General features: G+C 38.9%; 2 protein-coding genes across 15 annotated transcripts in view; both read left to right on the top strand.

Annotated features, from left to right (window-relative positions):
• LOC137999639 (rho GTPase-activating protein 7-like) overlaps positions 1-7,953 on the top strand; it is a 43,737-nt gene extending 35,784 nt beyond the window's left edge. For all 9 annotated transcript variants that reach the window (XM_068845463.1, XM_068845466.1, XM_068845464.1 and 6 more), the window contains 8 exons: positions 108-238; positions 742-879; positions 1,472-1,525; positions 1,857-2,003; positions 2,089-2,255; positions 3,010-3,135; positions 3,930-4,109; positions 6,909-7,953. In XM_068845463.1, coding sequence (XP_068701564.1) covers positions 108-238; positions 742-879; positions 1,472-1,525; positions 1,857-2,003; positions 2,089-2,255; positions 3,010-3,135; positions 3,930-4,109; positions 6,909-7,023 — 1,058 coding nt within the window. In that variant the 3' untranslated portion in view covers positions 7,024-7,953. The remainder of the gene's footprint in view (positions 1-107; positions 239-741; positions 880-1,471; positions 1,526-1,856; positions 2,004-2,088; positions 2,256-3,009; positions 3,136-3,929; positions 4,110-6,908) is intronic.
• Positions 7,954-12,376: 4,423 nt separating this feature from the next.
• Positions 12,377-25,000, top strand: part of LOC137999640 (rho GTPase-activating protein 6-like) — a 23,178-nt gene continuing 10,554 nt past the window's right edge. Inside the window, exons 1-7 of one of the 6 annotated variants that reach the window (XM_068845479.1) lie at positions 12,377-12,510; positions 12,789-12,903; positions 15,492-15,591; positions 18,562-18,677; positions 19,531-19,687; positions 23,263-23,349; positions 24,276-24,701. In XM_068845479.1, the coding sequence (XP_068701580.1) occupies positions 15,504-15,591; positions 18,562-18,677; positions 19,531-19,687; positions 23,263-23,349; positions 24,276-24,701 (874 nt within the window). In that variant the 5' untranslated portion in view covers positions 12,377-12,510; positions 12,789-12,903; positions 15,492-15,503. Of the gene's footprint in view, positions 12,511-12,739; positions 12,904-13,953; positions 15,333-15,491; positions 15,592-16,797; positions 18,678-19,530; positions 19,688-23,262; positions 23,350-24,275; positions 24,702-25,000 lie in introns of those variants that run through there. The other 5 variants (XM_068845476.1, XM_068845477.1, XM_068845474.1 and 2 more) reach the window with 5 other exon arrangements.

The following is a 25,000-nucleotide window of genomic DNA, read 5'->3' on the forward strand; positions in this document are numbered from 1 at the left end:
AAAAGGTGTTGATGAGATTGTAAGACACTTTTTCATGGCATTGCTTGAGTTTCTCCAGTCCTTACCTAGTTAAGAGAAGTCATTAATGTCAATATTCATGCCTCTAGGTATTCCACCCAACTCTCGAATGGAGGCAATGCAAGCAGCAATTCTTCTAATGCCTGACCCAAACAGAGAAGCACTTCAGACACTTTTGTTGTTTTTAAATGAGGTGGCTGCCAACTCTGAAACAAATCAGGTAACTATTTATTAACTGACACAAAGTTACTTTTTTCTTCATTCTTTCACAATTAGTGTGGAAAATAGTGCCTCCCATTTCACTGCAGCTTAATGTTGCCAAAGCTGCAATTGCATGCACTTGGCCAAATGCATTGTGATGCCAGTAAATGAGGATCTCTACTGCCATGCCTATCAATATGCCCAAGCTAAGGACAGAGCGGACATGACTAAACCACAAAACTGCAAAAAAAAGCAACAGAACACCATGTATGACCCGACAATACATTGAATACTAACTGACAAAGGTTGGAAATATAGCGTTTTAGGCCCACCTAAAACGTTATTACTGCTAATTTCAATCTCAATCTTAACAATATTTAATCTCAAAACCCAACCTTTGTGGGTTAATATTCAATGTATGGTAGGGTCATACATGGTGTTTCTGTGTTTCGCTGTTTCATCCTTTAGTACTGTCCAGACAAAGCACCCAAGGCGCAAATCTGTAATTCATTTTTCTCCTAGATGAACGAGAAGAACCTTGGAGTGTGCTTTGCCCCATCACTCTTCCATTTGTGTGGCACAAAGGAGGACCCTTCATCTCCTAAACGTCAAAAGAGAACGCCCATGAACAAGGCATCGAAGGAGCTCACTGATAACTTGGTATGTGGACAAAACATGCATCATCGTGATTGCACAAAACAGAAGTGATTGGTTAAGCAGTACAAATGCTATTCAGCTGAATCTCCATTGTCAGAACTACAACAAGTTGAAGAGTCTTTCATAGCCTTCAAATAGTGTTTTTAAAACCTTTTAGAAGGCACTGCTTGCACTAGATCTCTGCGATGTAACATTTTTTCTCTCCCTCTTCCTGTTGGAGATGTTTGTCCAGCATTACTAGAAAATTTGATAATGGGAATGGAGAGAGCCCCAAATGATGTCCAATAATGTATGGTGTCTCACATTTTTGAGAAACTGGCTGTTTAAATTTATCAATAGTGGATAAGTTACTATCTCAGAGTCTAAAATATTGCACATTAAACGTTGGCCAATATTTTCTTACACCCCTTTTAACTAGATGTGCTTAGAGTGTGCGCATTCACGGTTACACAAGCAAATACTGAAGTCTTTGCACAGATTGAAACTGTAGGGTAATGACTTACCCCCTGGATAAAGTTATGCAGTCTTTAAACAACCTAGTTAAAGTTGCTTTGCAAGTCTTGCTGGATTTAACACCTGTTCTTTACCATTTCAGGCTGCGCATGAGTGTCTCGCTCAGATGATAATGGAAGTCGACAAACTATTTTCGGTGAGACACACATCAACAAATACTTACCAAGAAAATCAATTCTCGTTTTTTGCTTGTCGGGAGTACTTTTAGGACTACAGCAAATAAGACAATAATGCTCCTTTGTGCAGCCATAAGCTTACTTAGAGTCTTGAGCGCAGTTACTTTTTCCATTTTTTTTCTGAATGGAACGTAATCGATTATTGTATGCGAACATCAGAACATCTTGGGGGACGTTTCTCGATTCAGTTCAAAGTCAGATGATGCATCCAAATAGCCTAAGGTCTTAATGTTAGTAACGTTTTGCTCGCTTTGTTGATAGCCTTCGAGTTCTTTCTCTTTCCATTACCAGATTCCTGAAGATACAGTTAAGAACAGCCGTTTTTCCTACATTGAACAAGGCGAACCCGTTCCTTTAGACCAGCTTGGGAAATCCAAATCTTGCTCAGACAGCGGCTACCAAAGTTACATCGAGTCCTGCATAGCTGGTCTTCTCAAGGTTAGCAAATAAACCAAAAAACTTACCTCCTGAAACACTAGAGAGGTGTTACTCAAGATTGTTTATCCTTTTCCTTTGACTGTAGGAAGCAAAAGACAAGTTCAAGGGCTGGGTGTCTCAGCCATGGTACGATAGTTCGGTGGAAATTTCGTACAAGAAGGTCAAAGATGGCTACCCTCTAAGACTATGGAGATGCACTGTCGAAGTGGACGCCAAGCCCGAAGATGTCATCAGAAGAATTCTTTACGAAAGGTAAGCTGAATTTTCCACATATTTTAATGAAGATATCTCAAACCATTTTGAAGGCCGAGCATGCGCAACTATAAGGGAGATCCAGTAATTAATGATTCAAGCACTTGACCGGAGGTTTGTCAGTTTCACGGTACTCTTAGTTCTCAAGTGAAGCTATGATCCTCGCAGTTATGAACGCAATTTTTGCAATTGCGTAAAGAAGGCTGAAAAATTCAGGACTTCAACGGGGTTTGAACCCGTGACCACGCGATACCGGTGCGACGCCCTAACTAACTGAGCTATGAAGCCACTGACGTTGGGAGCTGGTCATTTGTGGGTTCTTATGTTCCCGTGAGGAATGAATCAACGATGAAATGATATATGAAATGGATCATATATGAACTGCGGATATGAAATCAAGTGAAGCTATGATCCTCGTAGTTATGAACGCAATTTTTGCAATTGCGTAAAGAAGCCTCAAAATTTCAGGAAGGGATAAAAGTTCACTGTTTCTTTACAAAAATGATTGGAACGGTTCCACTTTTATCGGACCCGTGCCATTTCTCCTCTGTCGTGTAAACGCGCCTTTAGCTGATCTTCTTTGATCGACCACAATTTATTATCTCACCTCTTAAGTAGCTATTTAAGAACCTAATTGACCTAAATTGTCACGAAACACTCCATAATATAACCACCTATCAGCCTGACTTTGAAAAATCTAACTTTCTCTGCGGGTTTTATTGAAACTGAAGTGTGATTGGGGCTCCTCTTACAGGCATCTTTGGGATGAAGACCTGGAATCATGGGACATGATCGAGAAAATTGATGAGCACACAGACGTCTTCTTTTACACGACGAAGTCCATGATACTGCAACCAAAACGCTGCCATGTTGTGTTAAGGTAACTAAGAATCTGCTCCAGATTTTAAAACTCGTTTGGCACATCTTCAAATAGAGTTTGCAACTTCAAGTTCATGGTAAACAAGCATTTTGTCTCCTCTGTCGAAGAAACTCATCCAAGTTTCCTCTTCGAAAGGCGATTTCGTTTGAAAAAAGCAATTTTTTAGTCGCTCTCAACTGTCACAGTATAAAACAGCGTTTTTGTATTTAGGCGCTACTGAAACCTTAAAAACTCCATTACTGTGGTGGTTGATGTTTTACATTAATTAAGCACTGCGCTACTAGTTTCCAGAGCCGAGCAGTTTTCGAGGAAGTTCGAAAAATGTTGAGAGTGCGAGGGGAGAACTTGTATTTGCCTTGATAAAGATTTACTACGTCTTTAATAATTAGATGGCAGGGGCATCTAACGAACAGGTTATTCACCTCAAGGACCCAACAAGGACATTGGACTGTTCAAAGAAGTGTTTTTAGTGAATTTGATCAGTTCATTTTTTTTTTGTTTGTTTTTGTTTTCTATTAAAGTCCTATTCAGTTTTAGGGAATAAAGAAGAAGAAAAAGTTCAGTTAACGATTTGACTTTCGTCTTTGTAGTGTCAAAAATTGCCATAAAAACCGTTTAGAAGACGTTAAGAACTCTTAGGAACAAATGTTGAGAAGTCAAGGGGGTCGCCATGCAAAACTTTCGAAACTGGAAGGCAACGTTCCATCAGAACGGATTTTTCAAGAAATCTTCCCTTAGGTGCCCAAGAAATTACGATGGTTGCAATCAGCTCTAACTATAATTCATTCCCGCAGATCATGGACGGACCTCGATCGAGCAGGAGGCGTTTGTGCTTTGGTATCCACGTCTATCAATCACCCCAGGTCCCCTCCCTCGAGTGGAGTTAATGCAATTGTACTTGCATCACGGTACCTTGTGGAACCTTTAGAAAATGGAAAGTCGCGGCTGACACATATTAGCCGAGTCGATCAAAGGTAATGCCTCGCAAAACTTATACCTACGTTTGACTAAGGTGGCTCAAACCAGTTTCAACGCTTCCAAGTAACGCTCTTATTAGAAGAATCGGTACTACAACGCTGTATCATGTATTAGCAACATTGTGGAGCCAAATGAAGCCCGGGTTATTGCTGAACAAGATGCAGTTTATATTATTGTGACGTAATACCTCACCGTGGCAACGGGCCAGCCATGTAAACACACCCTTTATTTTGTCTTTGGTTGCTTCTATCTCAAAATCGAACTTAGTAACCGCCATTTTTTTATTAAGTAATCAGAAGGGCAAGATGAAACTTTCTGCAAAGTTTAAAAAAATCTGTACAGCAGATTGAGAACCACCTTATTTCTGTGATTTTTTAAGGTGGCTCTTATTCTGCAGAACAGAGTTTTTTTAAACGTTTCCGAAAGTTTCATCTTGGCCTTTTGATCACTTTTCAGCAGTAAAAGAGGGGGTCACAGAGTTCGTTCTTGAGATATGAGCAACTAAATCCAAAATATAGTGTGTTTTTGCTCGGCTTTCCCGTTGTCAACGTAACTTATTACATCACAATGATGACCACATCTTGTTTGGAAATAATCGGTGTTTCATATGGAACCACAACATTGCTGTTACGTGATACAGTGTAGAGTCAATCGTTCTAAAGAGAGTCTTCGAAGACTAGTGTTGAAACTCTTTTGAGCCACCTTAAAGAGATATTACTTGTCAACCCCCGCGAATGAATTGAAGAGATTGATGATGACTCGGAGATACTAGGAAAAAATCCAAGTGCTTCTTTTGATCGCCAGTTCAACAATGTAGATTTTAGCAGTATGGCTGGACAATAGACCATATTCTAATTCTCGGTATTGAACTGGAACTAGCTTGCAATGGAGGCTAATGCGGGGGAATTTGTTTAAAAATATTTGCACATGACTTTTAAAGATTCCCCCGCATTAGCCACCATGGCAATCTACTTCCAATCCAATGCTGAGAATACGAATATGGTCAGTTTTCACATGAACATAGTTAAATGGCCTAGCTTCCAACGAGCCTTCTATAGCTCAGAAGTAGAGCATCCGAACCAGTAATCGGAAGGTCGTAGGTTCGACTCCTGCAAAGGAGCACTCAGATTTTTTTTCCGAGTATCCCCGAGTCCCACTAGTCTCCTAAAGCTCAGTGGTCGAGCATCCGAACTAGTAATCGGAAGGTCGTAGGTTCGACTCCTGCAAAGGAGCAATCGGATTTTTTTTCCGAGTATCCCCGAGTCCCACTAGTCTCCTAAAGCTCAGTGTTCGAGCATCCGAACTAGTAATCGGAAGGTTGTAGGTTCGACTCCTGCAAAGGAGCAATCGGATTTTTTTCCGAGTATCCCCGAGTCCCACTAGTCTCCTAAAGCTCAGTGTTCGAGCATCCGAACTAGTAATCGGAAGGTTGTAGGTTCGACTCCTGCAAAGGAGCTCTCGGATTTTTTTCCAAGTATCCCCGAGTCCTAGCTCCAACTAGCCTCCTAAAGCTCAGTGGTCGAGCATCCGAACTAGTAATCGGAAGGTCGTAGGTTCGACTCCTGCAAAGGAGCTCTCGGATTTTTTTCCAAGTATCCCCGAGTCCTAGCTCCAGCTAGCCTCCTAAAGCTCAGTGGTCGAGCATCCGAACTAGTAATCGGAAGGTCGTAGGTTCGACTCCTACGAAAGAGCACTCGGATGTTTTACGAGTTTCCCGGAGTCATCATCAATATATAAATGTCTTCAATTGCCAGGTTGTTTTAGTATTTCAATGGCGTGCCAGGAATTTGTTCATTTATTCAGGAATTTTTTTTCATTTCATGACACGAGAGAGCGGAAATCCTTGCTCTTAAATTAAAGCTCAAAGTCGGATGAAAGCCTTACGTATCTTCGTGCTGGGGAACGGAAATCTTATTCTGTTAAGGGCACGACGGCACCCTTTGATATGGGTGCTTGCTTTATTTCTCGATTCTCGGAAATCGTCATTACGGCCCATGTTAAGAGCTTGTACAAGCGTGAAGTTCAAGTTCAATCATCTCGTGGCTCCGATCACTGCGGCAGAACTCGTTGCCTTTGCTTTAACGCCTACGCCGCATATTTCCCATGACCTTTAATCGCCCTTTCTTGCAGTTGAACAAAGAACCGCTCGTGTTTTTCCCTGGCGGCAATGTTTAAGTTTTAGAGCCGATTTGTTTTCGCTATTTGATAGATAAGAGACGTGAGAATTTCTTTGAAGCAAAACAATGAGTAAATAGCAGTTACTAAAACGACGAGTGAGTACCGTCGCTCTAAATACCATTAAATTCAATAAGAGATTTATTGATTATTGGTTGTTTGTGGATAGTAAATACCTTTAATTATTGACCTTTATTCCCCTTGAGGGGAAGTAAAGGAAGGAATTCAATATTCTCTGAGCAGTCATTCACAAATTTTTCAACCAGCCCACACGCCCTTCCCGAAATCAATTTATTCAGCACTCGACCACACGAAGACTTCTCGCCTGAGATCTCTAAAATGGCTCTTAAAAAATACCCTCGAACCGTCTTGAAGAAAGTTCAGTTGCACCAGTCCATAACCAATGTAATTGTTCAAACGAATCACAGCATTCAAAGACATTAAGAAGGATACGAAGTCGAACCAATTTTTTGTAAATACTCTTCGTATGTTTTGACAATGAGGCACCAGTTTTCCTCTATCGCAAAATTTGCATAACTTTCCACGCTGCGCCAAGGAAAGTTTAATGACGCAATGGACCGAGATAGGAGATTTCACCTTTTTCTTTTGGCTCTCTTTAGGGGACGAACACCCGAATACTACAGCAAAGCACTTGGTCCTTTCCTTGCATCATCGGTGGCCAAGGTACGGGACACGTTCCAGTGCGGGTCAGACGGCCTCGAGACAAATGTGTAACAAGAAAATGGGAAATGTCCCATATGAAGTCGAAGTGCCTTGAGAATCGACAAAGGCAACTGAATGTGGCCCAGTTGGACGTGAGAGTGCGGAAACAACAAATCGACTTTCATTTCGTTCAAGTTGGTGCCAAGCTCAACAAAACGTGTCACTGGTGCAAAGGCGCGCGAACACGTGACACTGCCGTCAAGCACGAAAACAGTATTACTGATTGGTTTTCATCTCTCACTTATTTCCTGGGATTGCTCAAGAAGGCAGTCACTTCCGTTGGTAAGAGAGTATTCCCGGAAGCTAAGCAATACGCGGCAAAGCCAATACTGTTGGAGAGGACGTCTTGGAGCCGATTTAGATTCATTTGAACTATTTTAAGGAGAACCTCCAGCCTCAACGTTTTCACATACAGACTTGTTCTCCATGAGAAAATAATTTTGAAAATGTACAGAATATTTAAAAGGTCTACATACGCAACTCACTTGTGTAATCAGTGTCAACCATTTTTAAAAGAGAAAGCTTTTAAGGGAATTCACGGACTTTATATCGGTTTTCTAAGTACCACTTATTCGCTAATAATACGAGGAAAATATTTCACAAAAAAGTTTTATTTATAAAATTGACTAGGCAAAATATGCCCATAGTCCACGCAAATATTGACTATCTTGGCTTGTTGGTGTTTCAATTATTTCATTTTGTATTTCCCGTCATGGTTTCTTTGAGATTGGTGAACTGAATTGTTAACCTCAAGACATAAATTATGCGGCTTTATTTTTAGCCGTAATTAATTTATTATCCTTTGCTACAATTATTCAGAAAGACATAATATATGCAACGCTCACGCGTAAGCGATTACTGAAGGACTAAATAAATAAAAGAAACGAATAGCAGAAATCCTTTTTATCGAATTCCTGCATTATTAAAACATTTTTACATCCACGTTATCTGTGTGAGCTCAATCAGTTCAAGCCCTTTTCCGCACTTAAAATCATTACGTGCGATGCCTGCCTGCAGGGCAACCCACGTTATAAAATGGGGGACGTTTGTTTTTCCTCGTATCCACAAATTGTAACGTTTGTTATCATTGGCTAGTTTAGTGTAACTTTAAAGGACGGTGCCTACTATTGTTATTGCGCATACGTTCTGCGCATCTCGAGATACTCGGATTTCCTATGGATTGTGCTTATTAATACAGGGAAATTTTTTGCGCGGTCCAAAACTATGAGGAAAAAGCAGAAATTAGCAAGTGCTCTTGGTATCCAAAAAGAAAATTGGGGGTAACCACGCATTTTTCAGAGATAATTAAGATTCAATTTGGAAAGGAACGCCATACATTGCTTTGTATTTCAAAGCTTTTACAAATATCGTTGATTAATTATCTTCGAAAAATGCGTGGTTACCCCTAATTTTCTTTTCGGATTTCAATAACACTTGTTAAGATCTGCTTTTTCCGCATATTCAGTAAACCGCTCAAAATACCTTTGAATTAGTATGCACCGTCCTTAAAGAAAATATAACGGCATATCTTAGCGGCCACATGGTGATACCACGCTGGTCATCCACATGTTATGGTCATTGTCTCCTTTTGTGTTCCCTTAGTTTGTTTCCCGAAATCGGAGGCCGCCATATTGGTGCACCACAGATGTACACCAACATGCGTTTTCATACTGGGCTCTCTAAATTTCTGCGAAACATTTCGACGAATATCTGAAGTTTGGGGAAACGCACAGGCCTAAAACTTGGAGAAGTGTCTTCTTCGTTTATCTTCTACAACATCACGAATTCTTGACTCTTTCCACTGGATGGTTTTCGATTTATTTTTTTATTGCGTGACAGTGAAAACGATCTATACTGTTGATCGCCTGGTTTCGCTTTAAGTACCTTTTACAGCTTTCATAATGTCGTTGTCATCATGAAAGGTGTTTGGTGCTTTGTGGGGGTTTTTATCGGTCACACAACGTGCCAAAATTACCGTGATACTTATGGCACCGAAAAATCTCCCGAAAATTTAGTTTTAACTTCCTTTTAAATTGGATAGACTCTCTATATTAACCAGTGGATAAAATGTTTCAATGTTTCAAAATTAGAAATTTATATTATTTTCGTAAAATTTGCTTAATTAATTGAGACCGAAACAAGACACATTCTTCAAGTGCCTCTCCGATCTTTATACTTCCCTACTTATCTATCCCTTAACAAATGCAAATATCAACTGTACTCAAATCAAATTATTCCATTTTTTGGCTGTAATTTCAAGAATTTCAAGTCTCATACCCCAATATGACTTTTGCAGTCATTCTACTTATTGTGCTTTTTCCGTTTTCCCACAACAGGTATACATTTAATAACACCCTCTCCAACTTATGACAGAGCATACTGTAAAATGACTGACAACTTATAAACTGAACAGTAAAAATGAAGAAGAGGTGTGAGCTGATACAACACCCGTAATAACAGCTACAGCATCGGACAAAATTGCTGGAACACGTTTCAATACGTTGCCCTCCCACAATGTTGTTTTGCCAAATGGGCTCAGAAACTCGAGGGCAAACAACATTGTGAGGGGGAAGAGAGCCGCGAAACTCCAGATCTGTATATTTGTGTACTGTTCCAACGAATTTTGTCACAGACTGTAGAATGTTTAATAACGTGAACGCCTACTTGGCGTTTTGTTCCATTTTAACTTGGACACCTCAAGAATGACTTTTTGCACGATGCGTTTCGCATTTTGGCCATTTCCTTGCATTATCTTCTACAACGACGAGCGACCTTAAATCTAACGTTTGGAAAAGAACGGACGCTAGGCGATAAATTTCAGATTCTCCCTCGATCTATAGCTTCAATATGGTTCACGACAATTTAGTTTCTGGAATCATATTACAAAATAAATAAAGAACGGTGCAGTAACGAGAATTTCTGTTTTTTGGAAGACGTTTCGCTTTCTTCAGTCTATGCCGCATTTGCTCATAACAGGCTCCCTTTCATAATAAAGACAGCAAGGATTCACTCCAGCTGGGCTTAAGAATGGCTGACGTAAAAGCCTTTGATCGTCACCATGGCATCACCACTGCAGATGCTCACGGTCTGTTTCCACACTTAAGCAACTTGTGTTTGGGACAATGGTGATTCCTTTCCTTTTACTCTTATAATCGAGGGTTACTTAAGGTAATTCCTTGGATCTTTTAGTATCGACGGACATCCGTGCCTTCAAAGACTTTTTCGTTAAGAGTTTTCTTTGTTCTTAAAGCTTCGACACCCTGGATTGATCAATACGTAGATTCACCCCTCACTGAATTTCATACACCGTCAGGTAGACAAGTATTGTGAATTGAGATTATTATCACCTTGAGGGGATGATCCTGATATAACATTAAACTCTCATGACCACAAAAGGAATAAATCTATGAAGTAGTTAGGAGAATGAACTTTTGGATCATGGGACTCAAAGGATTATGGGACTTTGCCGAAATGTTTGCGGTGGCAGTGGAGCAAGGCTTTTTTGCTTAGAAAACAGCCTTTCATTCCTAGTACAGTAGTCCTTCAAATCTTTTAAGTTAGTTTTTTGTTTGCTTTTTTTCCTATTCCCCCACGCCCCAGGTCGTTTTTGGTTCCTTTTAGAAACAAAGGAATAAGTGTTCATAGTATTCGCTGGAGATTAAAGCCCGGTTTACACTACAGAAATTTTTTGGCACGGCTCCTGTGAAATTGGCACAGCAAACTTTGTTTACACTACACCATTTTTACCGTACCAAAAATACCGTACCAAAATTTGTGGGCCCAGGTAACTTCTCATGGAGCCACGCACAGTTCAACTATAATGAAGAACGTCCGCGTGATTTTGGTGGAGAATGAGCCGCCATCTTGAAATGTACTTTTAAAAAACCGCTAGCCTATATGAATTAAGGCTCAAATTTGGCCCTTTAAGAAACGGTCCAGATAAGAACGATAGCAACAACGGCAACGAACATGTTGGAATTCAATTGGCATGCAAAAAGGTGATAACTTTTCTATTGTCTGTACTTACTTCTGATTGGCTTAAACAGCAAAAGTTAACAAAACTTCATAAAAGCAGTATTATATTCATCCTTACTTTCCAATCATCTTCCATCTTTCATCTGGTCTCAGTTTAAATGAATTCCACAAAAATCGTATGTGGGGAACATGTAAAATTGTAAACGTTTCTTGGCTTTTGTTTTCAACTCTTGTGATTGGTCAAAATCTTTGAACACAAAAAAACACCCTTTCAAAGTGGGCTGTAAATGAATTTTATTGCGTTAACGGCTTTTCCTGTAGGTTTATACATTCTCTGTGTGAAAATGATAACATTCCTATGTGGGGAAACCCCCGTTGCCGCATAACAGCACCCGTACTATTTTCACCCGTGCTCGGACTACCTCGCCGAAGGTCCCAGCAAGGGTAAGAATTTTGGTTCGGCTCGGATGAAATTTGGTACTGACAGCTTGTTTACACTGCAAATTTTATCCGAGCCGAACCTTTGTTTTTTGGGACCCGTGCCAATTTCACCCGAGCCGTGCCAAAAATTTTTTGTAGTGTAAACCGGGCTTTTAAAATGACTGATATTTACAAGGCTAAAACATTTTAAGAAGTAAATAACCAAACCAGCGTTTTCGGCACTAAGCCATCCTCAGGGCTTAGTGCCAAAAACGTTTTACTTTTTAAAATCTTTTAGCCTTGTAAATATTAGTCAAAGGACTAAGTATTTGCCAGATTTACTTGCTCCAGGGATCAAAGATTCTTAAAATCAGCAAAACCGACTTACGCTTCTATTTTAATATGCGGTAGAAACAACACATTATTTCTCGTTAACCTGTGGCTTTCTCATTCCATTCAAGGCCAGTATTAAATTCAAACATTTGTTTCTTCGCTTTCCCTGCTCGTCTGGTTCAGTTTCAAAGTGACCTCCTTTCAAATCCGTTTATAAAAAGGATAATGCGCGGTTTCCTCAAAATTTCTTCACTTCTTCAATTCAATTACTTTGTCTGACATGCAGGGCATTGCCTCCTTTGCCGACAATGCGCCAATGGGATTCAGAGGGAGGGGTGCCCTTCACCCGTTCAGTTAATTTTCAGCCCTAATTCTTCCTTGAGTTTTTCAGTCCTTCCCTCGAGGGAAAACATCCGTAGTACGCTTTTGTCTTGATTGCTCTTAACGTTCGCACCGCTTTGGCAAAACTAACCACGACCTACTCAAATGTCCCTATTTTCCTGGGATGATAGGAAACTGCTTGCGGAAGCATTTCGCCCAGGCCGGTGGTTTTGAAAAGAAAGGAATGCAATATCGTGTCTTCGTTGACAGATACGTTTGGAACATGACGTTTCCTGGCTGCAATCAAAGATTTCAAAGTGCCAAACCGTAAAAAAAGCGATTGGAGAAGATGTACAAAAGCAAAGTGGTGCCATAAGCACCGCTTCAAACTGTCTATTGTGCACGTGAAAAATAAACCTTGGAAAAACTTAACAAGCTGCATATTTAATGGTAAGCACAAACCATGAATCTTGTTTCTGGTTGACCTTCAGCAGATCTTGCACCTTGATTGCATGCTGAGGTAAGTATACTAAGGCGATGGCTATAATTTGCGTAAAACTGCATCTTCAAGGATCAGTAGACCTTTACTTAATTAAAGGACAGGAAAGATGACAGAATGAAATTGTTGACCCGATCGTTAAAGCCAAAACGACAAAAACTAATTGATCACACTTAAGACCTACAAGCACCTTCTGTAGTATGTTTAATATAGAAAGTTTACAATACAGGCATCATACCCACAACGGTTGGTCAACTTCAGTGCGAAGAGTGGATTTTCGTGAAAGAAGTATGATTCCTTAAAGTTGGCGTCCACTTTACACGAGTTATCTATCACCTTGACAGGTAAAATGAAGCTATTTTTATGCGTAACTTACAGTTAAATGCATGAGTATTGATGTATTGATCAAGCAGCGAAGTTAGTTCCTACTTTACCTGTCAGCGGCTGAAGGCCCTGGATTTCTATTCACTTAAATATGGTTTCTTCCTTAACTACTCGCTTACAGTTTAGGATTGGACTAAAAAACCGACCTACCGTCGGTTGAATATGGTATTATGGCCACACTAACAAGACAGAACCTCAATGTTATAGATTTTGGCCGGTTCATATCAGAACCCAGAGACTTCAATCGTTTAGAAGAACTACACTTCAGTACTGTCCTTGCATAAACAATACCACAGCGTTAGCTGAAGCATTGCTTAATGGCTTAACCGCATATGGGCCTTTAGCGAACTTCCTCCACCAAAATCTTTAGTCTTTTTACGTGAAACAATGTTTGACCAAGAAAGGAAATGGAAGACAAACAACATGTTAGATTTATGAATATTCTGACCACGCAAAACCAAACATGGTGTGTGGAAGACACCACCCACCTTCCTCTGAATCCGATATTTGCCTTTCAAGGTTACTTAATTTCGGAATTCCAATTTTTTGGCCAAAAAAAAATTATATTAAAAAAAAAATGTCCTTCGAGCAACTTGAACGTTATACACAGATAATCGACCGTGTTGGTTCACCGACTGGTTCTTCAAAGCTACAATGTCATTTCAACAGTAGAAATTGTCGATTTCAGCCATGGAATAATATTTCATTTGAAACTCTAAAATAAGCACTACTCTTCGACTGAGGGTCCCCTTGAATCGCTGGTATTAACGTTACAAGACGCCTTACGACCCTCTTTGCTATGATATTTGCCTATCCGATGACAAGCCTGATGAGTACTGACAATTAAGGATATCGAGTCAAACTTCGTAAGCCCCATAGGGGCCGGCTTCAGCAGAGTTTACAAGTTGTGCGAAAAGAAAATTTGATCACTAGACTGACACTTACGTTGTCGAGTTCCTTCTACAACGGAAAACCATTTAGATTCAACTCACGTATTACTAATCAAACAAATAGACATTGAGGTCAAATATTTATGAATGGTTGGCCTCGTGTGGCTATAAAAATAGAGCCTTTTCATTCGCCTTGTCAAACAAGGCAATTTATGTTTTGATTGATGGCCACGCGAAAAACCTTGCCTTTGTGCATGGGCGACCACGACATTCAAACGCTCTTGTTCAATGAAAAAGGACCGGAACTGCAAAACTTGAAAGGCACTTTTACTTTAGGGAGGCAAATCACTCCATTGCACTTCTATTGGTTCAGTGTAAAAAATCGCTTTATTCACTGAAACGTTGCGTTAAAAGAATGCATAAGTCACCCGAAGTTTTCAAGTGGCACTCTGACAAAGGAATAAAAGATGAAAAAAATCACGATCACCTAGTCAACAGCTCTTGATGGATTGACCTCAAGTCAGCCTAAAAACAAGGAAATCTTGAAAAAACAGATAGAAACGTTCAAGACGTGATAGTTTGGTAATTAATGCAAGCTGTATTGTGAAACAATTTTGGTTTCACAGTTAAGAGGAATTCAGTGATCGTTCGGAACGGGACGTGATGAAATGTTTGCAAACAAATGCGAATTGTACGACATATCAATAAGAATTTTAGTCAGGGTGTGCTTGTTTGGATCTCACCATTCAACAAGACCATGACACCGGAAAGAGCGTAAAAGGATCAAGAAAATCCTTTGAAAGTGTCCAACAACTTTATCTTCCTTTCATCGAACACAGAACAAGATTGCGTGAAAATCCGAGTCGCAGTAATTGATCTTACCTTGAGTTAACAACACCATAAAAACGAACTCACGGAAACGTGTAGGAAAAAGTGCACGAATAATAGAAATATCACGAAAACGAGAATCTGAAAGCCAGGAAGATTATATCGCGGTGACAAAAACGCCCAATCACGCAAGCGATTAGAAACTCAGGATCATACTTCTGCGACATTGAGCGCCATCAGACATTTGATTCCAACACCATGGTATGGACTAATTTTTTCCTCATACTTTCTCTAAGTTGAGACACTTAAATTTACGAACGCAAACTGCACAATTGACTTGTCTAACATCCTTCCTTTTATTTTTTCAAAGGTTACTTTGGTATAAACTCTCTCACAAAGGTCCAAAACAGCTTAATTTCGCTTCCTTGTTTTCTTCAAACCTCTTCAAAGTGAGGCCGCTTATCAAAATCATTAACATTTGCCTTGAACAAATCAATAGCTACGGTAGAGCAAACAACAAATAGTACTCATACTTACAATTTCTCTTTTTGTAACTACACTTACTACACTGATGATCTCGCGCATTTGTAGGATTTGACGAAACAGTTCAGAAAAAAAACGCATGCGATAGTGATACAGACATAGCAATGTTAATGAGATGGACCCCAGAGGTGGGTAGGAGTTTAGATAGGGTTAATTAATGAATCTACAGCTGGAAGGCAAGACATAAACCTGCCAATCATGCTTTTCTAAATTATCATTGTTTAAGCCCTTAGACTTTGTCAGACCAGTGAACAGTGTATCGATATATGATCTTTTCCTCGCTAAAGGTTTGGCGTGAAATGATGCCTGAAGTTGATTCCTTTAACCCGTTTACTCCAAGCCAGAACCGAAGTGGTCCTCCGAGATCATTCAGCCAGTATTATGAAGGTGCGTTGTCACTGTCCTCTTGTCATCGTAAGGGAGTGCAAATGGTGTCTGCGCGCGCGGTATTTGAGTCAACACCGCGTCTCACGCAGATATCTGTGTTGATGGGCGTTAACACACCACAACAAATGATCCGGGAAGGGGAGGAAACAGATCCTGGCACAAAATCTAACTGTCTAGTTGTGTAGCCGGGCTGGTTTAGACGAGTATGTCAAAATGCCGTTGGCGAGTAAATATGCATGCATATTGGTTTCGTCGTTATTGACCGAAATTTCCATTTTCATAGTACTTAAATTCTTGCATAACATCCATCGGGTGATTTCGAATCAATCTTTGGGGTGAAGTACAAAGCTTGTTTTCAGTCTTTTCGTAATCTGTAAGCACGCGACGACGAGTCATTCCTGGCGTGTTTCACGACAAAACAAACTGCACTCGAGACAAGAAGATAATGTTACCAGTCCACTCATGCACGAGAAGGGAGCTTACTAAAAGACAGAGTAACATTTTAATTTCAACTGTCAAGAGGTGTTCGTGCAAAAGTGGCGCTTGATTTCGCGGACACGGTCTTGATAAATTTCCTGCGGTTTCTGGGCTTCTTCCAGGAGTACACGCTTCCTATATTATTTTGCTATTTGCAATTTATTAAGCGAGATCAGTATGCCTTAACAGGCAACCTTTTTCCTCGGTTCAGTTGGATTTCTAAACATGCACAGCCCCACCAGCTTCCAGCTTTAAATTCTACCATGTATAAGAAAGTACATTTTTTTATAAATGTTTATCTTTAAAAAGAAGTACGCTGCGGAAATTTCAGTTGCATACATGACGTGACATAAATTCCACCTACAAAAAGGAAATTGTATGGATCAATAGAAACTGAAGATAAGAGCACGAAGATTGCGTCAAAATAAACTTATTGATAGCGATTTCTCATTGAATTGTGTTTTCTTTTTGTTTTTGTGCAATTAGTATGATTTGTGACGCGTATGAGTTCATGAATAAATATGAACCTAAGTGTTCCATTTAGACTTAAGTTTCTCGTTGGCATTAATTTACTTTGTAACAGTGAATGACTCAATGGTCTTTCAGTACACATATAGGCTTTTCATTTTTCACTTCAAAAGTGCAAAATAACTTTTGTTTAAAAAAAAAAAAAGGTACAAAAAGATCCATGCCCTAACAAAACCAGTTAACTTTTTTTAGAACATAACAAACATATTAAAGTTTGAAAAGAACCTAATTGGAAAAAGTCAAAGGCAAACAAAAATCTGTAATCGGTAAAACCCTTAAAACAATGTTTTAGAGTTAAATGCAATAGGATTAGGATACTTCGACGCTGTACTGAAAAATAACTGCATGCCGCGAGGATTTCTCCTTGCACAAAGCTATCGTTACAAAATGGGAGTGTCTTATCGTCTTGTTCGTGTGCGAAGTCTCTGATAGATTCTTGGTCATTTTAACTAGCGATGAACGGTTGGTGAATTTTAAAAGGAATGCCAAACAAACATTTATGTGCTCGTGATTAGAGGGACTATGGGACATGGGTAGTTACTTCACATTTAATATTAAAACCATAACAGTCGAAAAAGGTCTTTCTTTCAATGTTTTTTTTTTTCTTACGCTGGTTTTTTTTTTTTTTTTTCAATTACCTCCTTTGATTCACTCAAGGCCAAACACGCAACGTCATACGGCAACAGGAAGTGAATTAGCAATCACGACCACCGCCGGATATCGACCTGAAAAAAGCGATTTAAATACATTACGTCGGGCGCAGATGCTTAGTTTCAGCTCAGCGCGTTTTGTTGTATGGAGCTCACGTCAAGTTCGGACAGCACGAGCAAAGAATTTTATCAGCCTCGGGGTAAAAAATAACTATGACAACAATCGAATTTGCGCCGCAAAAACGTTTTTCAGTTGGTCTCGTATCCCAAATAATTTTCTAAGCGTTGAGCCCTATAAACGAGGAATTATTTGGAATGCCTTACCGGTCGAACCGATTTCACGATTTCATGAAATGTGTACTAAGGTGAATCAGAACGACCTCGGCGGCAACGAAAGTTGTAATGGGTGAACGAAAGCGTTCACCGATTCATAAAGTGTTGGGTGATACGTTAAGCCTTCTGTATATTCAACGAGTTTTGAAAACCACTTTTCACACAATAAACGCCTGTTGGTGAGGTTTCTTAAGCTGTCATTAATAGTTAAATACGCTGTTTGTTATACGCGTCAAAGTACAATAGAAATGGCTTTTGAGGCGTGACGTCACTTATTATGGTTTTTGGACCAATCAGGAGCTGCTCATTACTGAATTCATTAACAAGATCCGGACCCCCACGTCAATCAATGAATGATTAGCAAAAACTCACATTGCTTGAAAGTATGACAAGCGGCACATTATGAACGTCTCCTCGACGTCTGACAAGTTTAGGACAGTTTGAGTTGTTGTTGCTCTACTTGGGAAATTTTGAGAATTCTACTGTTAGTCATTCATGGTTCTTTACGCTTGCGAAATCGCTACCGAAACAGAATCGTTGGAGAGGGTTTCGCCATTTTGCAGGACTGTAACCCAATCTCCAATAGCCATGAATGAGTCATCGGACACAAGAAGGCAATGTAAATACCGGAACATAACTGAAAATCCAGCTTATGTATCGATGGTCGAGCAACGCGTGAACGAGGACGAGAAGAATATCGTTGCCGCATCGCCGGATTCTATGAACACACGAAAAGAGTCAACCGATGAATCCGGCGAAATGTCACCGAAAATCGAGAGTGAGGGGTCCATGGCATCGGCGGGGAAAAAGAAAGTCTTGCAAAAGCGGGCGTCTGGAGCCATCGCCAATATAGGATCTGTTCTAAGGGGGGGTGTGAATGGAACTGAGGAGGGACGCGGTGAGGGAGTTAAGGGAAGATCGTATAGGGATACAGCTAAAGCTTCTTCTAACATGCATGATCTAACCACTGACTGTGATGCAGGCATGCAAGAAAAGCTATCACCGACAAGCCCTCAGAAGGAGAGGTTCTTCAACAAAACATGGAGAAACCGGCTCAAGGTGATACCTAATGCTGGCAATGCTCTGTGGATTCCACAGGTGAGATAGAGCGCGCGATCAGTTGCCTGCCTACCTGCTCATCGTTGCGTTGAAACAGTTCACTCGGGAAAGAGTCCAGATTCATTTTTAAGGCGTTATACGTGCGCTTTGTACTATGATTGAACCAAAGACACGGATTTATTTATAGTTTATGCCAATTCTAGTGGGCAGGTTACAGACAGGCTTTTACTAGCGCACAAACACACTCGCGGTTCATTCCACTCGTGCCTGACCCGATTGCTGAAGTATATTAATGTCAGCAGGACCATCTACATTGTAGTCCCGGCTGCTCGCTGAACTGAACCGCCTTTCATCGCTTAAAGACAGCTTACATTTAGCCCAAAAACACTGTGAGTGCACTGGATCGTCATCATGAAAAGATCGCGATTAAATTAACTCTGGCTCCGGTATGTGGATTCTTGTACTTTTTCTGTTCGAAGACAAAATCTAAACTTGTGTCTACTCGAACAATAACAAACGAGTAATTATTCATTTACGGTGGCATTGGCCAATTTTTGTTTTAATTTTGTACATGGCAAAAAGTAAGTCGAGAGTGAAATAAAGCTTTCCGTTGCGCCGAATCTTTCCACATCCTGTCTGGCGATGAGCTGTCAAATTTACCGCAAAATAAACAGTTTATCCAAGACATTAGAAACCTTATTTCTACATTCAATGATCTTCTCGCCACCGAAAAACACTTTTCAAGGGTTTACGCATCCAAAACCTGCCCTTATCTGTGCTTCTTTAAACTACGAATGATTTGCATTTTCAATTAATCGCGATAAGCATTAGGCTTAACTTAAGTCGCCGCTCTAACGTTACAATCTTCACAGCGTTTATATTTGCGTTGCAGGTCGATTTTAGTTGGAGCTCCGTGGAAGGACGCAAAGTTCAGCTGACAAAAACGCCTCTCTCTTCGCTTTCGGAGGCAGAATGTATCGCCCTTCAAAGAGTCGCACAAACCAGGTTAAAACTCTTGAACCTGAAGAGTCACGTAACAATACCGAAAGGTATGGTACAAAATGAATACAACAAAATATTGCCTGATATGTCTTTAAGCTCTCTTAATAACAGTCGAAGTCAATTCACTTAAAAGAGAAGTTTAATTGCTAGTAGAACAACAACACATGCATAAGCACGAAACAATCGCGGAAATTTGGGAACTTGTTTGCGACCTTAACGTTCAAGAGAATAGCATTTATGTTTTGTGGATTTATGGATTACCAAACCGCCAAAAATTTCCACCAGCCAGAGCCAACACTTGCACGTAAGCAATTTGCGCAAATTTAATTTAGCCTTACTTATGACACTAATGCGAATATAGCTATCACGCGATATCTCTGAAATGTTTGAACGCGTAAAATGAGGTGTTTAAGCATCGCCATAACAAAAAATATGACATGAACCTTGCATTTGTAACATAGCAGGAATGGCGATGCAATGAAGTAAATCTGGAGATGTAATTGTTGAATATAAATTTAAAGGTAAAAAATGCCTTTGACGAAAATAAAAAGGGCTTAAACATCGTGCGTTAAAAAAACAAACTACGGTCAAAAGTAAGGTATTAAGAGAATAAAATTCATTTCTCGCGGAGTGTACTGAGAGCACCTAAGTACCCAATGTAACAATTTCGCGCGGGCTTGCTCATGTGCAAAATTGAATGTGATTAATTCGCTTTCGATTCTTCTCAATTAAGGAATAATTGCTTCGTATTTGCGGAAGATTTAGAAGTTAAAACTTTAATTATTTAAACTCTTAACGCGAACAGAAGAATCTCATGTTTATTTAAACGTCTTCAAATCGACTTATTAAAGAGTAATAGTAAGCAGAAGTTATTTCAGTCTGAAGAACAATGAACAATACATGTGCACCTTTTTGTGATGAGTAAGTGCGTTAAAAGTTGAATCAAAATACATCCTTTCGCAAAATTCGCACAATTAAGTGAAAAAAGCGCAAAACGAATTCTACATGCGTTTTCAACATATAAGTGTATCACTGTATTTTCCCTTTTATTTTACGACGCTTGCTTTCGCTTTTGCTCATTTTTTTTTCACTATCCTTAGTTACATGTCTATGAATATGATAAACGCAATACATCTTCCAAAAAATTGTTCTCCTACAATTAATGGTTGCAATAGTTTTCTTTCGAAAACCGAAAATGTTGAACATAAAGATTTACGCTGCCCTAGAATCTCACTTTTTTTACCTTTTTTACCTGTGTCAAATAATTACATTTTATGGAAGAAGAAATCAGAGTGTTGTACACGCATAACTTTCTTGTTACATATCATACTTTCCGTTGGTTTAAACAACATATATCATTGTGCTGGCCTTAATGACTTCTGTCAGCATTAAGTTCTCTAATTTTTTTTTCGCTCATATCACCAGCCAAGGTGAAAACTTACTAACAGTCTGACTCATGGTCTGTTGATATAAATCTTGAAGGTGAAGGCACAGAAGGCTTAACTGTCGGCAAGGGTTACGTTCTTTTTTTGAAACAGAAAAGTTAAAGGATTTTACCCTCAGAAGAAAATTGAGTCCAAGCCTTGAAGCAAAATTGTAATGGTATTACCATTTGCATATAAAAGGAACTACCAAGGGAGTGATCCTTAATGGTCACAATTTAGTTTTCATCTACAGAATCATAATCGTGGTTTTCTTGGCCCAACACCTCCCAGTGACCAGCATTTAATTTCTCCTTATAAACATTTTGATGCTTAAGGAAGCCATATTTATAGCATTCACTTTACAAAATGAAAAAGATCAAATTCCTTCAATCTACTCAAATCATATGCTGTTTTCTTATGAAAGAAAAAAACCTGGACTACCCTGCCAAGAGGAAAAAAAAATTAAAATACAAGCCACCCAATGTTAACTTTTTGTTACTGAATGGAGAGTTTGTGATATCAGTAATAATCAAGTTCGAGGTAAGTGTTATCCACTAAGGCTGATATATACTTGGCAAGACCTTGACATTATTCCAGTATTTGCACAAAAATTGAGCAATAGCATTTATTGTTGTACATTTTCTATCATACATCATTTTAAAAAATAAAAAGATCAACTGGTCAGCCTAGTTTCTGTAAGTAGATTGTTTACAATATTATTATTATTGCAATGCAAGCTACACTTTGATACATACCAGTCATGTACTCTGGATTATTCGCTGATTTTAAATTGTTTAGGACATGAATTGACATTTCTCATCAGCTTTACTCCAGGAGACATGAAGAGCATGTTTATTACTTTTCAACCTTTTGAGAAATTTAAATCAATGGTTATAAGGTTTTCAGAAAACCTTGCTAATTTTGGTTGAAAAGTCACATGGTACTATGCTTCAGAAATAATGTTATAAACTACCTGCTCAATTAGTGTACATTTTGACATATGAACTGTTAAAATATTTTATCACATAAAATTTAGAATACTTTCAAATAAAACAGTCAGCATCTTCCTCTTTATCAGCTACAGTAAATTACGTTATTCAGTGCAACCTAAAGATTAGAAATCTGTGCACAAGTTTTCTCAGACTATTTTATCTAAAGCTGTCAGCTTTGTTCTACATCACACAAAAAGATATTAAGACACTCAAGAACAAGTTGATGACATTGGCAAAGATAACATCTTTAATGGTATTGAATCAATGTCAAGATAGCTATTTTGGGAGGCATGTTTATTGAAAAGGAAATTTTAGCCCAGGCATTATTTAATCACAAATGATGATACTGCTCAGGAAGTTGATAAATTATAAACTCTTTTAATAAACCAAGAAACAATTTAATACTCCTAATCAAGAACAATTGATGAAACTTAAAGCCACACCATAATCCCAAAATAGCACAGGCTAATCCTTTCTTTGGTTAAAAACTGAAAAATGACAGGTATAAGAGGGTATAGGGACAGCTGACAAACAAGATTAACTACATGTATTTGCCTGCAAAGTGGATAACTTGGAATTACTGAAAAGACAGTGAAAGAAATATCAGGGGATTAAGAAATTAACTGCTTTTTGGAACTTGATAAATCTCAGGAATTTAATTTTCTGTGCACGTGAAAATTTTTAATAACATTATTGAGAAACACGAACTTGTAGTCAGTTATTCTGGCCTCAAGAGGACATCTTAGAAGTATTGCCCTTGTCATCCATTAAATGACAAGCATGTTACCAAAGATGAGATCTTTGCAGCATTTTAGTATAGAGTACCTGAAGAAATTGCAGACAAGTAATACACTGAGATCTACTTTACTGTTTGCTAAATTTGACATTTTTTTTCTCAAAAACAGATAAGTAGTGATTGACTCTCTCATGCTCTGGTCTTTGCAATATCCAAAGTCTTTTTTTCTCGAAATGCAGTTTGCTTGGTTATTTATTTCTTATTTGCCAAAAAAAACTTACTTTTGACGAGATTTTTTTTTTTTTCTGACAGTACTTTTTGTGGCAATTTAAAATAAGAATGTGTTGACATGACTGAATAAAATTGTGTTAATTGAAGCATGCATTAATTATTTTAAATGGCACAATCACACTTGAATAACTGTACACCATCACAGACTAAATAATATTTGTTCTTTTTGTTACTTAAAGATCCTCGCTTTCAAAGAAAGACTCTCAAAAGGGCATTATCATGGAAACCAAAAAGCCCTGGGTCAGGACAACTTGATAAGGATAAAGGTTGGTGAGAAAGAATAATATTCATATTCAGGGTTTTCATAAGAACTGAAGTAGTAGAAGTACGATATAAAACAACCGGAGAACTTCCTGAAAAAGGAAATCTCAGTTGCAACGACACTGGCCACTAAAAGGAAAATTTAGTCTGAGATTTTCATGCTGTAGCCAAAACACCAAGAAACTAGAGAGAGTAAATAAACGTGCACTTAGTTTTGTATATAAGGACAAGAAAGGCTCTTACAATAGATTGCTAAATTGGATTGGTTTGCATAGCACACTAGAGGGACGTCGTATCCAGGACATGTTAAATCACAATAAATAGTTGCTTCCAGGAGAAAGCACCGACCTCCACTGCGAACCTACTTAAGGTAAAGGATACAAAACATAACTTAACGGGCACGGACATGCTCTCATTACCCAAAGTAAGAAACACCAAGCATGGTCTCAGGTCTTTTCGGTACTTCGCGGCAAAGACATGGAATGCGCTGCCGGATTCGATTCGCGCCATGGCCGGCACAAGGGAATTCTTAAGAAGTATTCGTCACGTAGCTTTCTAAAATTGTTATTATTGTGGTTATGTAGTTTTTAAAATTGTAATTTTTAATTTGTAATTATTCAGGTACCAATAAATAACTAGAGTTCTTAGAAATTTTAGATTCTTAAATTCTTAGATTGTTAGCTAAATCTTATCTTTCCTTTTGTTTTGTAATTTATCCGTTTATTTGTGGGCTTCCTGTAAAGTAGCTTTTAGCTAAGTGGAGTGCCACGTAAAATAAAGTTCTGTATTCTGTATTCTGTATCCCTGTTGCCTAATGAACACCTGCATATTTTCCCTTATGTTCTTAGTAAACACAAGGAACAATAACTTTCATTCCCAGTCATCTCTTTTTCATTTTAAAAGTATGCTTATCTGTGTTATTTTTCCTTAGAAAATGGAGTATTTGCAATACCTCTTCATAAAGCCGTCACACCTCAAGGGCCCCCAGATTGTGCTGAATCAAAAAAGTCCCCCAAGAATGTCAAAGAAGGCACACCATTGATAACTCCTTCCACAGCCTCAGCTCAAGAAGTAACTGACGATTCACTGAAAATGAGGCGTGATTCATCGGGCTCAAGCCTCTCACAAAGTTCTAGATCCTCGACTGAAATCTCTAATCATGATAGTGGTAACAAGTCAAGTAAAGACACACCTTCAGAGTCGACAAGTTGGAAATCTCGGCTGATTGACGCTCTGACTCTTTTGTCATCATCTGCTTCCGCTTCATATCTTGTGGACAGACAGTCTGCCCTTAGTTCACATTCACCTCAAGTTCCCCCAATTGTCTTACAAGCAATTGAACATCTCAAATCCAATGGTAGGAACAGGCTGGAAACAAAGTAGATATTTAGTAACATTTTTGTTACAGTATTCAATTACATTCTGGATTAGGGTAACGTAGGGCAGTTTTCAAATGACTGTTGAAAGTAATAATAATTATTACTTTCGACATTATTATTATTACTATTATGTGATTGCATTATTGCTATACTTTATAGTGATTGGTTTATAAAATCTCTTACCAGTTTATCAAGCAATGAGAAGGAAAACCCAAAACCACATCACACATGACCACATTACGCCTGTCCTAAAGCAGCTCCACTGGTCCAGTTAACC

The sequence above is a fragment of the Montipora foliosa genome, chromosome 4 (assembly GCF_036669935.1).
Source record: "Montipora foliosa isolate CH-2021 chromosome 4, ASM3666993v2, whole genome shotgun sequence".
Classification (NCBI taxonomy): Eukaryota; Metazoa; Cnidaria; class Anthozoa; order Scleractinia; family Acroporidae; genus Montipora; species Montipora foliosa.